This window comes from Pogoniulus pusillus, chromosome Z (assembly GCF_015220805.1).
Source record: "Pogoniulus pusillus isolate bPogPus1 chromosome Z, bPogPus1.pri, whole genome shotgun sequence".
Lineage (NCBI taxonomy): Eukaryota > Metazoa > Chordata > Aves > Piciformes > Lybiidae > Pogoniulus > Pogoniulus pusillus.
Genome location: NC_087309.1, coordinates 14804598 through 14824396, shown reverse-complemented (window position 1 = coordinate 14824396; position 19799 = coordinate 14804598). Strand labels below are relative to the sequence as shown.

The 19799-nt window shown below is 40.0% G+C and overlaps 1 protein-coding gene across 1 annotated transcript in view; it reads right to left on the bottom strand.

Annotated features, from left to right (window-relative positions):
* Positions 1 to 19799, bottom strand: part of KIF24 (kinesin family member 24) — a 29802-nt gene that overhangs the window by 6520 nt on the left and 3483 nt on the right. The window contains exons 2-10 of the mRNA XM_064140705.1: positions 16638 to 17265; positions 13254 to 13443; positions 11330 to 11427; positions 9464 to 9679; positions 7966 to 8053; positions 5951 to 6072; positions 4385 to 4490; positions 1938 to 2009; positions 1190 to 1299 (exon numbers count right to left, since the gene is read on the bottom strand). Coding sequence (XP_063996775.1) covers positions 1190 to 1299; positions 1938 to 2009; positions 4385 to 4490; positions 5951 to 6072; positions 7966 to 8053; positions 9464 to 9679; positions 11330 to 11427; positions 13254 to 13443; positions 16638 to 17251 — 1616 coding nt within the window. The 5' untranslated portion in view covers positions 17252 to 17265. The remainder of the gene's footprint in view (positions 1 to 1189; positions 1300 to 1937; positions 2010 to 4384; positions 4491 to 5950; positions 6073 to 7965; positions 8054 to 9463; positions 9680 to 11329; positions 11428 to 13253; positions 13444 to 16637; positions 17266 to 19799) is intronic.

Genomic DNA, 19799 nt, shown 5'->3' with positions numbered 1-19799 from the left:
AATGGCATTTTTGCTTGGACAGATTCACTCTGTGCTGGGTCAGGAACTGGCTGGATGGCTGAGCCCAAAGAGTGGTGGTGAATGGTGCCACATCCAGTTGGCAGCCAGTCACTAGTGGTGTGCCCCAGGGGTCAGTGCTGGGCACAGTCCTGTTCAATATCTTTATTGATGACCTGGACGAGGGGATTGAGTCCAGCATCAGTAAATTTGTAGATGACACCAAGCTAGGAGCAGGTGTGGATCTGTTGGAAGGTAGGAGAGCCCTGCAGAGGGACCTGGGCAGGCTGGATAGGTGGGCAGAGGCCAATGAGATGAGATTTGATAAGGTAAAGTGCAGGGTTCTGCACTTTGGCCACAACAACCCCAAGCAGCACTACAGGCTGGGGACAGAGTGGCTAGAAAGCAGCCAGGAGGAAAGGGACCTGGGGTACTGGTGGATAGTAGTTGAAGATGAGCCAGCAGTGTGCCCAGGTGGGCAGCAAAGCCAATGGCATCCTGGCCAGCATCAGGCACAGTGTGGCCAGTAGGACAAGGGAGGTTATTCTTGCCCTGTACTCAACACTGGTCAGGCCACACCTTGAGTGCTGTGTCCAGTTCTGGGCCTCTCAATTCGAGAGAGATGTTGAGGTGCTGGAATGTGTCCAGAGAAAGGCAACAAAGCTGGTGAGGGGCCTGGAACACAAACCCTATGAGGAGAGGCTGAGGGAGATGGGGTTGTTTAGCCTGGAGAAGAGGAGGCTCAGGGGGGACCTCATTGCTGTCTACAACTACCTGAAGGGAGGTTGTAGCCAGGTGGGGTCAGCCTCTTCTCCTAGGCAACCAGCAACAGAACAAGGGGACAAAGTCTTAAGTTGTGCCAGGGGAAGTCTAGGCTGGATGTTAGGAGGAAGTTCTTCCCAGAAAGAGTGATTGGCATTGGAATGGGCTGCCCAGGTTGGTGGTGGAGTCACCGTCCCTGGAAGTGTTGAAGCAAAGCCTGGATGAGGCACTTAGTGCCATGGTCTAGTTGACTGGCTAGGGCTGGGTGCTAGGTTGGACTGGCTGATCTTGGAGGTCTCTTCCAACCTGGTTAATTCTATGATTCTAAATCAACATTTCCAATGCAACCAAAATAAAATGTAACAGCAAACCACATATTACCTTTTCCTTTGTGCTTTCTACACTGGAGGTATTGAGTTTCATCACCTACCTGTCAGCATAACGTAAAGTGTTCAGAGTATGCTCAGTAGCTATGTGGCTAGGTGATACATTGGCTATCATACAGGTCTTGGAATTGCCAATGAAAGAATCCTTTAGCACCTAGGATTTGAAGGAAAACAAGAAGGTTCCTAGCAATTCATGCACCTTGCTTTTCCCGTAAGTGAGTAATGTGCAGAGTGACAGTTTAGCATGAGTCAGGTGATACATAGTTACTATCGCTTCCCCCCCACCCCAAGTGTAATCTTGTTTCAATTTGTCTTACACTTCTTTGTTTACAATGTAAAATTACTATGTCAATCAGAGCTCTGAACAATCCCTTGCACCAGATGCCACCCAGTATGCCCATATGTTTTGGGGAATAAAGCATATGTTACAACTGAGGTGAAAAAACGTTGATGAGAACTCCCAGGACTTTCACTACACAGCAGATGCAAGACTGGTTGCAAACTGAGTGGAGATGGATAGTTACTCTGTAGCCATCTGGAAAGTAGTGCCTGGGGGTTGTGTGCTTGTTTTTTTTGTTTTGTTTTGTTTTTTACCAGTCCCCAAGACTGACTGAGGCAACTGACATTTGGCCTTGATTCTGTGATTACCATTAACATTTGCAGAGGTCAAATGTTGGGTTTTTTTTTTTTTTTCATTCAAGGATTTAATACCAGTTATTTGAATTATGCCTTTTTAGATATTTATTTTGCCATCTTCAAGGAAACCTCTACTGTTGCCTTTCTGCTTTTTACCTGAGTTAATTTGCTTTGCCGGAACGGAGTATGTGCATGTTCCTGGTCCAGTGCCCGGATGCATTCCTTGAGCTGCCAAAAGAAACACAAAAGGTAACAACAGAGAGGAAAACACACACCCCAATCAAACACTGACAAGTAATTGAACTGCATCAAACCTAATCTATGAATCTACTATTGCCCTTGTGCACCTTTAACTCCTACTGTGTGATGTCCCTGGCAAGGAGAATTTGCTGCTGCCACAGCCATGAACGCCTGGTTGCAGCTCTTTCAGCCAGCAGCAGCAGCTTGGCTGCGCTCAGAGAGAAGCTGCAGCCCCACCACGTGGCTCTGTGCCCATGCAGAATCCTAGAAGCTGAGTAAATGCACACCTTTAGCACACAAAATCGGGCCCACTGTTGCCTGCACCATAGCTAACTACTCTGAAGCCAAACTGGGTGTATCCCAGACTATACTGCAGCTTGCCAGACAAGTGTACCTTAATAGCTGTTTGACCTCCATCTCTTAAATGTTTTTCCTCTAAAAGATCTTCCTCTTCCAAAAATACTTCAATACTTTGGACAACAGCAGTGTCTGGTAATTTTTCTATACCTTAATCAGAGATAGCATGAGCTAACAAGTGATGTATTCCTTCCCATACTGACCATCTAAACATCCCATCTATGCATAGCTACACGGGGTTAGAAGGCAATTGTCCTCAAGCCATTTCCTCTTCACAGCAGTGCAACATGCCAAACACAATCAAAAGGAAGAACGCGGACCAGCACCAGACAATTAGCTGTGAAGGGTGCTGGGTTCCAGTTCAGACTCAAGCCCACACTCAGAAGGTAGTACAGATACAATCTGTCTGTTTAAACAACTGTGTCACTTACACTAATAAGAACTATACACAAAACACTGACAATGTAGCAAACTGCCTGGGGAGTGGAGATACAGCCACAAAACGGCTGTACCTGTCAGAGACCTCCTTAGATCTTGTTGTTAACCATCAACAGAGGTAGCCTATGGTCCTAAAGAAACACCCTTCAGTTATTGCCAGTTTTGCAATAAATATGTCATTTTCAGATTCAGAAATATGCACTCTTTTGATCATGTTTCTGCTGGACTAAGCACAAGAGTATCACAGTGCATATCAAGCCAGAATGGTCTCTAGAGTTGTCAGAAATTGACTGCATAGCTATAGAACAAGTCATTTAGGAAGGAGAAATAGGCAGACTACAGTATTGTCATGGTGATACAATATGAAGCAGCTCTACTTCTAAAGCCTTACTGTGTTCTCCACATATGTACCTAAAATGATGCTTCTTGCTTTTACTGCATTTTATTAAAAATCAGACCTCTAACAAGCAAGAGATCAAATTATTCTAATGTAATTTTATTCTGCTTCTCATAATTGTAGTATTTGACTACTACTGGAAATCAACGAGTACCAAAACCAGCAGTAAACTTTAAACTTCATGTGTTTTAAAGCCTAAAGAGAGGGCAGAGATAGGTTTTACAGGCTGCACATCACATAGACTTACCCAAAGATGCCTTTTATAGTTAATTCAGTCCCTTCATGTAGACTGCCAACTTACTTATCTTCACACACTTATATTCCAATTTTATAGTTCCTTTTCCACGAGTTTCAGATGTGTTTCCAACAAGCCTCACACCTCTGCAATCCTTCCTATTCAGGTCCTCAATCCCCATCCCACTGGCAAGAATACAAGAAAGCACGGAGCACGGCCACACATTCACTTTACAGGCTGTCTCCCAGTATGAATGCTGATGTTGCACAGTACCTATGCAAAATGTTCTACATTCTCAGAACAGAGCAAGCCACCTTCTACACACAGCACTCTAAGAGGTACAGTTGTGTGCAGTAGCTTCTGCACTGTTGACTCAGTCACTGCTTACCTATCACCTTTTCTTCCACTTAGAGAAGCCTTCTGTCCTTGGTGACTTTTGTTCATTTGAACTGAAGGAGGTGCAAAGCCCTCTGCAGAACTTACACTGGGAGGCACTTTTCTAAGAAGGCATTTTTTTGCTCCTTATCCCTCTTCATAGGTGTACAGAGTTACCTAAAGACTGCACTAAGAGCACATTTTCTCCTTCCTACACACACAAATTGCTGGTTTCTATGCTCTTCAGTATTCAAGTCCTTTACTTCTGATTTCAAAGAGAACTTCTGACTTCAAGTGGTAAAAATAACTGGCATGAACAGATAGGCTTTCATGAAATAACTGTGGCAATCCCAAGCCACTGTTCTCTGGTTGTGAAAAAGACAACATCCTTCCCTTCTTAAACTGTCTTTCAGGCACACAGCAAATTAAACTGGACACGCTTAGGTTTTTTTCTCCCCCTTCATGGAACACACACATGTATTACTCTGTGATTCATTTTTATCTGCAAACACATGCTGATTAGCAAATAGAAAACCTTCCCCAAGCATGCTACTTGCTTACTGCTAAGAGACTTTGGTTTATTTCGGCTCCTTCCATTTTTGTTTGTCGATCTGAATCTCTGGCATCAGCTGCCCTTTCACTGCCAGCCAAGTCAATGAATGATATCCTAGAAAAAACAAAGTTGCATTTATCTGAGGGTTTGGGTTTTCTTTTTAGCTCTTTCACCTTTTAATTTTTTATTTTGAAAACCAGAAGCCTGCAACACATGACAGAGGAAGAATGATTAGAAACAACTACTTTTGAACAACAGACCATAGGAAATACCTGAGGCACCAAAGTAAGCATACCAGCATGGACAGTGCCAGAGCATCCTGTCACTAACATCATCATAACAGGAAGTGTAATTGCATGTAATGAGAGTGCTCCACAGTTTAATGGATAAGCTGTTTAAAGTGCAACATTTAGTCACTCCAGATAATCACTGTGCTTGTAGCTTCCTAAGAACACAGCTAAATTGTGGATTTCTTCATTCTCTTTTCAAGTACAACAGATCTACCAAGTGTAGAGTGGGAGTTCAGGGCAGTATGAATAGAAATGTCCAGTGTAGTAATACTCTGAATTTTCAGTGTTCCTTGTCCGTTCCTTCAAGATATTCGATTAGTCCCTGTCACATTCCCCAGCTCCACCTTGCTTTCAGTAAAGAAAAGAGCGGTACACATGCCACACCTACATAGTCACACGCTTCTATTTCTAAGCCTGTCTGCCCTGCCTCTTCCTCTCTCTACTATTTGTGGTTCCTTCATTTTAGTTTGTATTTAAGATAAGATGCTGGGAAGCAAGACTCCACAGTAGATGCTGGAAGAGTGCTTCAGTGTGTTTTTTTGACACTGCACTAATACAGATAGCTAGACCTCATTCCCGAGACTTATTTCTTAGGGCTACTTAGTCTGGAGAAAAGAAAACAGTAAGAGGCACAGTTACTGTCTTCAGATAAGTAAAATGGCTACTACAAGAGGAATTAGTTACTCTCTCTGTCTGCTGCAGATAGCATCAGTCACATTACAATTATCAAGGAGGTTTAAGTGAAGTATTATGATTCCTCTGACCAAAGATAAATGCCTCTTAATGGAATCATCTCTACCTGTGCTAGTCATCCCAGGCTCCCTTTGTAATCAATTACGGGCCAGAGGTGCTTTGAGGGGCAAATCCATCTAACCTAATTTAGGTGGCTGCAGAGTACCATGAACTGGATCACAGAAATAACAATTTCTGCTGACTTCAAAGGCGACAAGCTCACATGTGGATATACCCATGGCAGACATCTACCTTTAGCCAGATTAACGCCAGACAGAAACAGCTTTCTAACACTGAAGACAAAGGGGTGGATTTGATTGTAAAAATTTCCAGTGAAGGAGTCTGGCAAACTAGTTTGACAAAATTCCCCACAGATGTGGCTTAAGTATTCTCTATAGGAACAAAGAAAGGACTGTGAAACTTCTCAATGTCTCTTTGAACCCTATCTTCTCAGAGCTGCTCACTAAGTGCACACTCCTGTTTCTTTAGCTCCTGGATGTCCCCAGGCTTGACTACCTTATCAGCCCTGGGCACTCCCACTTCTAGTCTTACCTTCCAAATATCCTGTTGGCTGTATCTTTAATTTGGATTTGGATGATAGCATGAGATCGAGAGGAATCAGAGTTGACTCCAGTAGCTCCTGTGCTACGCTCTTTTCCACCCTTCAGTATCACCTGCAAAATAAGGGGGGGACAAAACCCAGGCAAATCACAAACCAACCCACCATATCTCTCAGAATGAGATCTTGTCCTCTTAAGACAAGGAAACATTGGGAGGAATGGTTCATTACAGCTGTAAAACCTGGTGCAAGGCCAATGCTAATTTAGACCTGGATCCCTTCCAAAGTGTTTCAGAACTCTGTTCAGGGACTTGATTGCAGTGACACTACAGAGCCTGAAGCATACTGCAGGTAAGGAGCTGTTGAGTCACACATCGTTTGGATTTGAAAAATGCCCAAACTACAGCATTAACATCAAAAGCATGGCAGCAATGAAAGAAAGCAAGACTGCAGACATAAAGAGCCTTATGAGATTGAGGGTTTTAAAGGAACACAAAACCATTCACTTCCTTGTGTAAGAGATAGGCATGCTATCTGGAAAGTCACAGGCAAAATACAAAGTGCCAAAACCTCTCTCCATTTCCATAACTAAAAGAAATTATACTCAAGTAAGAAATAAATGTACAAGATTATACTCAATGAAAGAATAAATTAATAAATCAAGAAAAGCAAGGCATCTTCAAGATCATTCTCTTTTGAGAGCTACTGCAGAAAGCCTAGCAGGAACACAGCAGGGCTTTCATAAAACAGTCATTAATTTTGTTTCTGGTTGTAAGACCAAATTATAATGTTATATAGAAAAATTAATATGATCTCACTCAACAGATATGTGTTGTTGTCTTCTAGTGACCTAACCAACTGCTGCAGCTCCCAAGCATTATATTAGTGCCAAATGCAGATAAATTCTGGACTAAAGACAGTATCAATGAACAGTGAATAACTAGAGAGTTATTCAAGACTCTTCCCATGTTGCAGACTGTTCAGAAGCTCTGAGTCAAGCCAGAGACATTTCCCTATTCAAAAGGGCCTGTGGACAATATCAAGGGATTACTTTTTTGCTGTGATACCTGTGAGAATGAAGCCATGTAAGAGTTTTTCTGTGTCTGGAACATGATAATGCAGATGAATGTGTTAACCATATAACAAGTTTGCACTCTAATTCACAGAAGTACCACCAGCATGTCCCAAAGCTCTGAGTTAATGGGAAGACAAAGAACAAAATTAAATGGAATGTATGTGGCCAACACCATGCCCATTTTAATGAGATGATGATTGTAAATTACAGTTCCTTACTGACAAGGAAATTCAGCTGTGCAAAATCAGGCTAAACAGAAAGCAAATTTAACTAACTTGCCTGTTACAGGACAATGCAGAAAATCTGCCAGTGTCCTTCTAGGGATCAGCTATGCAGGGAAGAAAAACTGAAGACTTGCTTGTGCTGGATGTTGGTTACTGTTTAAAGATCGTGATTTTACTTGGTTGTGATCACTCATGATTATCTATGCAGTGTCTTAATCATAATTCAGATCAATTATCTCAACTTTAAGTCTCCTCAATTTCTAGTTCTAGTATTTTCAAATTTACATCTTTTGTTCCACATCCACATCTTTAGTATAGAAAATTAAGTTCACAGAAGTCAAAGGAAGAAAATTGCTATCGAGCTTCCAGAGTCTCTTGCTGGGACACCATTAATGTCTGGAATAGTGATAGCAGTCTGCTTCTTGGCAAGACCTTTCCACAAGGAGTGGCAACAGAAGCAACAGCTGTAAATCAGCACACTGCTATTCATGTCCCTAACACAAGTCACAGTGACCCAAGAAGCTTACTGAGTAAAGGCACTTTATTTATAGGGCTCTTCTGTGCTTTGCTGGGGTTGCCAATGTCAGAAACTTAAGCAGGAGTGTGCACATGTACTACATGACAAATAATCTCTGTTAAATGACATCTCACAAATCATCAAGTCAGGCTATAGAAGACCCAAAAAGAAATAAAATTGCAAACAGATTACCTCCAACAGCAGCTCTACAGAGTTCACCTGAACTTCTCGCAGCCCAACTATTTGGACGACATGCTTGCTGTCTTCTCTTGCAAAAAGTCTGAAAACAAGGCAGTGCAGAAAGGAGAGTTCTGAAACCTCAAGTTGCAGCAATGAACATGTGAGTGCTATGACACTATGAAAAAGCAATCAAGACTACTGACTGGGCAGAGGCACCACTGTCATCCATTTATTTTCAGAGCCAAAAAGGTATTTAATTTATAACACGTAACACTGACATGTTACTGTCACACAGACATTAGCAATGCATTTCTGCTAGATTACATTCCTGAACAGCAGAGAAATAAATTACCATGTTTACATTTCAGAGTTCCTGTCTCTCTTTAGACTGCATCTTGGGCTTCTCTAGGAAGTTTAGACTACAAATTACACTCAAGATTTTTACACAGGATTTTCAAGCAGTTCCCAGAGCTAGAGTCAGATCTCAGAGTAGCTTTGCTATGAATCAAATGGAAGTGTCACAGTACACAGGAAAACACAGGCATTGTGCATGTAGGAGAAAGTTTAATCTTTACCTTCAATGACACATAAGATAACTCATGAACATGCAGAGAAAAAGACACTCTTTCTTCCTTAGTGAACTGACTCCTTAGGTAGCCAATTATACTACCCGCTCCTTAAAGACTGTGAGAAAGGGAACACACACACAGAAAAACAGGTGGTTCCTTTGTGAACAAATGTTCTCTCCCTAACAAAAAGCCTCCCTTTTGAGCCTCTTAGGGCACTTTAAGGATAGTGCTCTCAAGATGCTAAATGCCTTCAGCTGACAGGTAGTGTTCCTTCAAGATCACTCTGAAAAGATTTCACAGCTGAGATCTTAAACAATTGTTATTTTACTTGGAGATTTCAGACCACTGTGATTTTTTTTTATACCAAGTATGTACTGAATTGTACCAACTTCCATTCTGGATGGCATTCCTGTAGGAGATCAGGAGTTTCTGTAGGAGATTATACATTTCTCCAAACAACTTTGGGGCTGAGGTACTGCTATTGAGGTTGATGGCAGCATCTCCTGCAAAGGTTTGCTCCAGTTAAGTCACTGGGCTGCCAGGCACTCAGTGAAAAGGAGCAAACTCAAGCAGAAGGTGAGCAGACTCAGATGTGACAAGTAGACATGAACAGGTTCTGCAGCAACTAAAGTGGCACACAGCAGGTGGGACAGACCAAGGTTTTATGTCTGAGTGGAGAAAGACAGGGACTCCATAACAGCTGGCATAACTTTTGACCACAACCATGGGTCCTTACTCTTGTTTATCCCCCTCTACAAACCAGTAAAATACCAGAAGCCCCTATCAATGCCACAGGTCTGCCTTCATCTCCAAGTGGCTCATAAGAACAACTCTAATTAAATATTATAAATGGCATAAAAAAGTAATGGCAGAAAAGTGTAACTGATTTATAAACAGCAACCGAGTCATAAATTTATAGTAAAACATTTTCATTTAAGTACCTCTTCCTTCCATTTAGCAGGTCATAAAGCTGTCCACAGTAAATCTCATAAAAACTGATGAAAACTAGGAGATCTTTCCTGGACTGTGATGCTTCCAGGTGTCTAAAGATGTCTTTGGCAGCCAAGGCATAGAGTCCTGGGTTCCGGTGAGTACCTATCATAGTGTAAGTCTTGCCAGCACCAGTCTGCCCATATGCAAAGCAGGTCGCATTGCCTCTGTGAAGAGAACTTATGCTTTTAGTGTCACATCTGACTTACACTTATTAAGAAAAGATTCTGCAGTGCCATTATCTACCTATACTGGTCTCTCAGCAGTGAGGTTTGGTTTGCTATCCTACTTGGAAACTGCAAAACATTTAACAGTGATTCCCAAGCACAACCTAGGGAGATCTGGTGTGTCACAGAGTCTTCTCTTTCAGACGCCAAAAATGCGTTTGAGGAAACAAAGAGTTCATAATTATTTTTCCTGTTGTTTAGATGCTGCAGGAGTATCATAGGATTATCAGTGGGAAACCTAATGATCACAGAGAAAAATGGCTGTGATGTGAGATGCAAAACAGGCACAAGTCAGATTCTGTATTAACATGTTGTACTTGATGAAAACTAACACCCCAGCACTGTAATTTGCTGAATGAAGCTACTTTGTCTCGTGCTATAATCCTGCACACAGCTAAATCAATCTAAGCAGTTACTCCTAGGGCAGCTCTTTGTTTCCACTGCTCTCAGCTTTGTGACCTACCCCACTGACCCACCCCTGCCTCTCATGTTTGACTTTACTGCACTGGAGCAGCAGAAAGGTTTCTTTTTTTTTGGCAAGCTAATTTTTTTGTGCCTCTAGTGAATTAAAGTACCTTTGCTCTGATACAAGCACTGAACCCACAAACATGATATGAACAGATTTAGACAGCCAAATTAGCCAAAAAAAAAGAAATTCCCTCCTCTACCTTCAGTAAAGGTTTTTCAACTGTTTGAGTACCCTGGCAGAGAAATGGGTAAAAATCTAGGACTGCAGTAAACACAGTGAATTTCTTGCTAGAACAGCTTGCAGAATCAGCTCAAGACAGTATTCAGACTACACCAATGCCAGTCAAAGGGGTGCAGAAGGAGGGGCAGAAAAGTTAGAGAAAGCATCTCCTGTGGAGGTGTTACTGGATTAGATGTAATGTGAACTGTGCCTTTAGTGATTACTACCCAGCAACCTATAACTTTCATTCTCCTTTTTCTCTTCAAAAGCATGATATTCTCTATCCCTGCCAACAATATTTAGACATTTTCAGTAACAGAAGGCTGCCTTTTCTAAATTTTCAGCACGGATATAGAATCCTTGCCTTCAAAGACTCAAAAAGGTAATTACATTCAAGCTTGTTATTTGCATGAAAATAAGATCACTCATGTAAAGCCACCATCAATTTTCCCATTAATCAGGAAGGATGTAATTATGATTAAATCTCTAAGCAAATACTAATCAGCAAAACAAAAAAAATCACAGGGTTATTAGTAATTTCTCCTGCACAAATACATGCAAAAATATCTCACAGCACTTTCACTATTCCTCTATAAATGAGTGTCCCATACCAGACAGAAACCTTTGTTGGAGCAGAGAAGAGACTCCAGAAATTCTGGCACACATTTTTTTAAAATTCTGAACTGCCCATAGTGCCTCAGTTGCAGAGTATTTCCTGAAACATTTTGTTTAAACTGCAATCTAACACATTCTAAAAGGAAGGTGGTGTGTGGCAAAAGGTGAAATTAATATATTTTTCAAAATATGAAAAGCATAAAGGAAAATTAAAGCAGTATATGATATTTGAAAACAACAAGAAGGAAAAAAAAAACAACAAACAAATGTAAGCACTGATGGCCTACCCGTTGAAAATATGCTGAATGAGAGGATAAGCTGTCTTCATATACACATCCTCATTGGTACATAACTCCCCAAAGACTTCATCAAAATAAAAAACATGCTGAAAAATAAATATGATTTTTTACAGGGAAATGAGTATGATTTACTTCCCCTTCACCCCCATAGGTAAAATTAAATAACACTTTCCAACGACTTCATATGACTTTGGAGCAGGTACAAAGTGATCTTGCACATTTACCATGCAGCATGACGTATGCAGGAACAAATGATTACAACTCATCACCAACTGAGAGCAGAAAAAAAAATAGAAGGAAATAAAGATGCTCTAATTTGTCATCACTCTGAAGCAGAACATACCACAGTCTTCTGACAAGAGCAACAAAAAAGGTCATTAAAGATAACCTATTCTTGAAATGAATCAGCATGCAGATGTACAGCAAGACTAAAACAGTAAAATGTACTCAGACCTAACTCTTGACTCCCTCAAAATCAGTCTTCAATTGTGGTTGTTTCTCTTCTGCAGACTAAAAAACCTTTTGTGCCAGAGAAGACAGAAGTAATTTCTAAGAAAAGCTGGATACTATTATCAGAAGGGGGCAAGAAACTCAAAATTCCCTACACTCCAGATCTGACCCAAAGCAGGAAGGTCTCTGGAAACACTGTTGCAGAGTCCATTATGGGCTCCTTCTACATTAAGAAGAGCATTTGCAGGGACAGTCACAAACATCACAATTTCAGAAGAACCTCTACAGACTGGTGTCTAAATCTGCACTCTAATAAATTCACTGCAGTATCAGTTAACGTAGTAGATCTTGAAGACTGAGAAACACTTCAGTGATGAACAAACAAACCACATTAGTACCAAAGCAGATTAAACCAGGGAGTCTCAGCTGCTACACTCAGCTCAGAGTGATAGGCCTGCAGTTCAGTTCCTCGTCTGTGGAGCTGGAATATGCCCCACCATCTCCCATCTGCTCTTGTTCCTTGCTGTCCTTTCTATAGGAACTAGATGCAGGCAGGGTGAAAAGCCATACTTGGAAGCAAAGAAGTCCTCCTGGGTCCTGTACAACAGACAGCCTCTGCCATAGCATACTTCTGCCTGGACTATATTTACTGATAGCAAGATTTCACTTGTCTGTACTGACATAAAAATAATTAGTGGTTATTTCAGCACTGAGAGAAGGTGGTGATAAGTACCACATAAATGCCAAATATATGGAGTCAGATGGAGGAATGGTGTGGAGTTGCTGCCATTGTTGCATTGCAAAAGGTGGTACACGAATGGGGCTCAAGAACTGCAAATTGCATTTTTATTGGATACTCAAAACAGTTGTTCCTAGGACACAGACTGTAAAAATAACACCCAGTAGAGTGAGACTGGCTTGCTGCTCCCTGTAATCAGTTCTGTTTCTGGTGCTGTCAGTCGAAAGTGAGAATTTGAACTATGACAGCACAAGGTATTTGGGATTAAGAATAAAAAGACAAAAGGGAACTTAATTTTCAAAAGCATTTGAGAATAAAAGAAAGGAGGGGATGAGGGTGTATGTGATTCATTTAAACAGACCTACAGTGCTGAAATAGTGAAAAGGCAACTCCTCAGAAGTACTCTGGAAAGTTAACAGAAGACACTGCAGCAAGCAATTCTCCTGCAGCAACAGCACATAGCAGATTTTATTTTGCCACCTGCAAAGAAAGCTGCAAGAGACATGCTTTTGAAGCTTAAAATTCTGAGCTCAGGTTTTCTGCCACAGGCCGACATAAGTCAAAAGCAACTCAAAGAGTTATGCTGAGCTCACCTGAGAGCATATCAGCTATTTAAGTGCAAGAAATTCAAACAGTCCCCTTTCCATTTCAAACACAATTTCCTCTATCCCATCCATGCAAGCAACTGGCCCATAAACACAATATTAAAGTAGTGCATGTTACCTGTAAAATATACTGGGTGAGATCAACTGCCTCCTTCTTCTCATGAAGAAGCAGAGTTTCTTTATCTTTCACTGTGATGATATTAACTTCCCCACGTCGCTCCTCTCTTGGACCTAGAGGACGTTTTCGGACGCACACTCTGATTTTTTCCTTCTGCGTCCAGGGAGTCTCTTTCTCAGAAGTACTGGATCTACAACAGAAGTGCAGGTTTATGGTTTAAAGCCAGATTAGTATAGAAGCTACAACATTCATGTTAGCTTTAACAGATTTATGTCATTAATGGCCTATCAAAAACATCAGAGAACGTGTATTCTTGTTACATGAAGTTTCTTTTGTTTTCCCCTGAACAGACTGATGCCCTTGTGCACTTCTGATAAAGAAGTAGTTGTGTTTGTACAGCTACATTCCTGAACTTGTGGCCAAACTGGCATATTGTCAGTTGTCCACCAACGTGGCTGAAGCTGGCAAAATATGCAAGTTAACAATGAAATTTAGTCTTACTGAAACCATTTGCAGTCATGATGTATAATAGACAGATAAGCATGAATAGATCTTAAAAAGGATATTATATTTATTTGCTTTTAATCTTATCTGACTTTCATTCTTCCTACTTGCAGGTTGCAAGTAAATGACAGAACCAGGGAAACAAGACAGTATCACAATGTTCCTATTCAGCTCAAAGAAAATTTGAAATATTGATCTCAGCCTTTTCATTTCCTCATAAAAAATTACATGGCTTCAGACCACAGGCAAAGTTGTGTTCTTGAGTTTTGTCAATTCTACTTTATTTCCCTTCAAGACACCTCAGAAACACGAGGTCATTTTGTGTTTCATTGATTAAACTGCTGTATAAATATGTAGCAGGACAGAGTATGTTTGAATTTAAACAAGAAGTCTTCAGCCAAATGAGTGATGATTTCAACCTGAATTTGAGGGTCAAATTAAAAGAAAAAAATTAATCAAACCCTAACTTCCCCAAAAGTCATGTTTCTTCCATGCTGCCTGAATGCCCTTCCACAATCAGTGTGGCAAATGGAAACCAATATACTTGGGTTGCCTAATACATTAAAACCAAACTGAGGAGTTATTCAGTATCTTATTACAACTGCAAGCCCATAGTATCATTGCTGTTGTGCTGCAGAATTCCCCAGAAGCACATGACATGCATATATAAATCAAGATGCAGCCTTCAAAGACTACAGACAAGTAATCTTCTCTTGTAACTAGAGTCTCCTTAATTTTAGTACGGCTTCCCCATGCACCAGGATCAGGTCTTTCATTTAGATGGAAAATTCTTTTCCCTGAAAAGAAAGGCAATGCTGCTTGAAATAAGATGCTTCATAAGCTAGTGTGAGCCTATGGATATCCCCAGGCACCAAATGTTGTCCAACAAATGATCAGAGGCTCTGAAGTTTAATTCTCATGTCAGAGGCTGGATGTGGTGACCTATAGAATGAGACGGTTGTGCTCTAAGTGCTTCAAGAAGGAAGCAATGATTGCAAGATTTGGAGAAAGAAAAAAATCTGAAGACTTGGAGGCTCTGTTTGAGAGAAAAGGGACAAATTCTTTTTAGTACAGAGGCACCTTTAGTTGAATATATTTTATATGGTAACAGAATGCATTGATTTTATTTGCTGAAACTGAAGTTTAGATTTTCTATTAACTTTTCTTAAATTGAAATTGCATTTTATAACAATAGATATTTTTTATTAGATAAACAAAAAAACATGACACAGATCATTAGAAACTTGATCAGATAGTAGGTCAGAATGTCCTGTCACTGTCAAATTCAAGTCATATGCTGTGGGCAAATGCAAACCATATTTAATTATGTTAAAAGAGTCCTTTTTCTGCCATGTGAAGCCATGCCAGTGTTTTCCCATGCTTCTCATAAGAGACTAGACTAGCCTTCACAGTAGTCAAATCAAGAGATCATATAGGAATGGATGGATTCAGTGAAGGAGAATCACAGAATCAGTCAGGGTTGGAAGGGACCACAAGGATCATCTAGTTTCAACTCTCGGGCCATGGGCAGGGACACCTCACCCTAGATCAAGCAGTCTAGAGCCTCATCCAGCCTGTCCTTAAACACTTCCAAGATGGGGCTTCCAACACCTCCCTGGGCAACCCATTCCAAGGTAAGAATTAGAAATCCAAGTGTCAGCACACTGCCCAAGCCTAGAATGCATTACACATACTTAATGGTCAAAACAGGAGAAAGAAAAACTCTGGCATTCAGAAGGACGCAGAAAGCCCGTAAGATGAACCACAATGCTTGCTAGGCATAAAAGAATGTGCTTAGGAAAAAGAACAAGGAAAGAAAGTGAATACAATGGAGATGCATGGCTTTATTCCAGGATTAAAAATCTTGAACACCACTAGCTGAGACATTAGGTTATATTTTATCATTTTTTCTTGCCATGAATCTTGTCCTTCTTTTTGCACCTTGGCTCAGCTTCTAGGAGACAATGCACTAAGATGGCCATGGATGTAGGATTCTGGAAGGCAGAATTTTTTTCCCCTCAGCAAGAAGGAATTATAAATCTATATCTTGCATTTCACACTTTAAGTGCTCATCATTATGCCATTATTTTTACTGTGGCAACAGCATATATCCCTCCAAGCTAATACACACACGCCCAGTAGGAGTTGTGTCTTTGCCTACAGCCTTCCCAGACCAAGATGCAATCTCATACAGCTACCTCTCTTCATCACATTAAAAAAAAAAAAAAATCCAACAACTGCACTGCAATAAACTAGAATCTGGCAATTTGTGCAGAGAAGTATCTATTCTGATGCTGAATCAGGAAAAAATAATTGTGCTTTAAAAGTGTTGCCAAGGTAGGCTGACCACTGGTTCATTACCAAAGACTAGGAAAAGTATGAAACTTACAAAGCATGTCCTTGGGGAGCAGCTGCAAAGCATCCCTCAACACCTATATCCCACTCTGGTTACATTCATTCTGTTTCTTTTTAAAGCCAAATTTCAGAAACCTCTTTATGAAGAAAAGGTAGCAGTCACACTGTGTGTCATCTTAACTGAGAAAAACCTGAAAAAAATCTATCAGAAGATAATGTTGTATTTGGAAAAATAAAGTTTTGTAAGATAGTGTCATAGAGAGAAAAAGAGAAAGAAAAGACTGGCCAAAACACCAAGAAAGCAAAGCCTTATATCCTGCAAGATAATTAAGACTATACTTAGGCAGCTTTGGTGAGTAAGCAGGTGGTGAAATTCAGCTGATTCCTTCTCCCAGACTTGGAAAGACAGGAGTGATTATTAAGATTTCTCTTCTCTGTAAGATTTTTCATTGCTCTGTAGTGGTAGGGTTGCCTATTTGGAGGTGACAAAGAGATAATAAAGAATTATTACTATAGTGAAATTACCTGATACAGGAATGAGGTAGTCCATAATTATACCCTGAAATATGAGTTATTCTTTGTACAATAAGAGCATCAGAATCCCCCAGGAGAGGAGCAATATCATCGGAAACTATTGGAGAGCTTGGGTCCTTTTTTGTGCATATTCCATGAGCATTTAGGTCTCTTCTATTTAATCTCATCATCTCTGAATCATGTGGTTGAATGTGTCCCAGCATATCCCCTACATTGTTCTTCTCTTCATTGGCACTGAAATCAGATGAACCATACGATTCAGGTTCAGAGTTTTTAACTGCCCCATCATTTTCTTGAAAGAAGGACTCAAAATGCAGCTGTCTACAAGGACCTGGTCTGGTCAGCTGAGGCTGAACGAGAAGGCTACTTGGTTGAAAATCTTGCTTGCTTAAGTCTTCAATGTCTTCCTCTTGCATAATTTTGATTATTCTAATGAGCTGAAAGAGTCGTTTGCGGTCATTCATGTCATGGACCCCCAGTCTGGTATAATCTTTCATGGAAATTTTGGCAAGCTCATCAATCTTTTGAAGACCAGAGGCAGCAAAATGGGGATAGTATTTTTCAAGTTCTGCCTCACAAAGGCATTCATAAAGGCATGATGCCATTGTCAAGCTAAAGTCTGCAAGAAATCAAATAAAATACATATTAGAATCCTCTGAAACATCAGATCTGACAAAGTTACTGAGGAAGATGCTACAGAATTCCTGATGCCATTAACTGCACTTAAGCTAGAAGTTTAACAAGTTTACAATACACTAATCTGTCACACATTACAGAATATGGCAATTAGAACACTAAACATGAAACAAGAATTTTGTCTATGAAACTACACTTTAAAATAATAGGTAGCACACAATAATGTGTAAGAAAAGCACAAAGTAGTGGTACTTACTGCTGAAGAGCTCTTACACGCCTGAAGTCTATTTGATGAATGCCACGGCTACTGAAACCCTGTCCTTAAGCTACAGAATGTAAAATGCCTAATTTTAGACACTCAATTTAATATCAGTGCATGTGGTCTAATGTGGTTCAGACATCCCTGGTTAACTAACCAAAGAAGAAACTACACTTGTCTTGACTTCAAGCCGAATAATTAAGACCATTCACCTTATAGATTAACTTCAGCAAAGTTGTATTTTTGTTAACTTTCTCTTGAATGTGATCAATCTGGTGAACATTTCTAGATGGCCTTGGCTGAATAATCAAAATATTCTGCAAATTCTGAACCACAGAATTTCTCTAAATTGCTACATACTACTGCAACAGTATTCTTGGGAAACCCAAAATAAGCAACACACATCACTGAAAGGTATGCAAAAAAACCCTCAACTCCTTCACTCATGTGTCCCTAGCAATGCATTGTGCAGCTGTCTGTATCCAGATGGATTAATATCTGCAGATATTTTTACTTGTTCCATAAAATGGAAAAAGGATAGCGCTTGAAGTATTTGTTGCCCACTGCCTTCTTTTATCTTCCTTCCATCTAGGGACCTTAGCAAATACACTTTTTACTCTTGTTTGGAAAGGTTTCAGTAGCATTCCATAAACCCAAGTTATTTAAGTCTAAGTTTTTCACCCTGTAATTCAGGGGAAGCTCTTTGGTAGGATTTTCAAGTATGTCTACCTAAGACCACTCTCCATTCTTTTTTCTACATTATTAACACATTACATGAAAATAATAACAACAAAACAATAAAGATCATATTAAAGTGCTGACTGTGTAAGATATTGCAGAGGTGAACATGTGCCATAAAGGACATTTTAAATAACTGAGAAGCTGAAGTCTAATCAATAGTTAGCCATAAAAAAAATTATGTAATTCTTAAGTAACAAGCTTCAAAGAAAAAAACCCATCATGTGTAGGTAGAATCATTTAATGTGCATGTAATGCACTTCCTCATCCTGAGATAAAGTCAGAGCTACTCACAAGATTGTTAGATCCTAGGAGTGAGAAATGAAAACTGAAAGAAAAGATAGCAAATCTCAGATATCAAGAGAGGCTGACTATGACACATGTGCAAACATTTTAACAAGCATTCATAATTTGATAATTTCCCTAAAAAAATTCCACAAGAACTTCAGAATCCATTTAAACACGAGTTATGTTTTTGAAAACCTTTAAATCTTGCATAAGGTGACTTAAAATACAAAACCAGCACAAGCTCTGTGTAAATCTCCCCATGCTCTGCCATGGGGAGCTTCTTTTGCTTGACGGAAGGCAGCTAGAACACAAAGCCAAGACACCAACCTCAAAGTACTGAGAATCTGTTAAAGGTGAACACAAATCAGCAAAATTCCTTCCTCTATTCTTCCTCTGTCCCAGATTACATCTACATCTTTATATATGCTTAAGTTAAATACAGTGGCTAAAGACCAGTGCAAAAACCAATTTGGTTTCAACTTCTCCTGTGTTGAACACAGGAGAGAGTATCACAGGATAACAAAAGGTGTGGAAGGAAAAAAAAAAAGACATTTCCCAAAACAACAGCAACATCCAACGAAGGAGAACAAAGAATTTTAAGGTCAAGGTTCTAATTAGAAGTTGAACAAAATATATTTAAATAGGTAGAAATTACTGTACAGACAGGTTGTCATTATCTGGGATAACAAGGGACTAGGATTCTCAAATTAAGGAAAATTCAAGTAATATAGGTACTGCAGAATATAAAAGGAGGTTAGTACTAAGATATGTAAGCGGCTCAGTACAGCTTACTGTCTAAGGCTCTGTGCCATGTGAAAGCAATTAAATGGGTTCTTAATGAGTGCTGGACCAGGAAATAACAAGTGCTTCTGCTTTCCCAGATATACTAAATCTTAGTGGATCTTAACCAGTGTCAAGAGATAGTTCCAGTGTCTCTCCACCCATGCAACAGCTATTTCACAATTGAGGAAAACTAAATATTGCCTAGTAAAGGAGTAACAAATTAAACATGGAAAAAAATTAAGCAATTGTCATGGTGATGGTTTTCAGTATTTCCGGTAACTTTAAAACTCAAGAGTAGACAGTTTTCTAAAACATTTGGTCTGGTTCATATGTGAGAGAATTCAGGAGAAATTGCAGTTGTCAGCAAAACCCTTCTGGTCTTTTAATCAGTGATGCTGTAAAAGGAAGGAGTTCCTTTCTCCTCATTAAAAGAATAATTTGTCCAACAC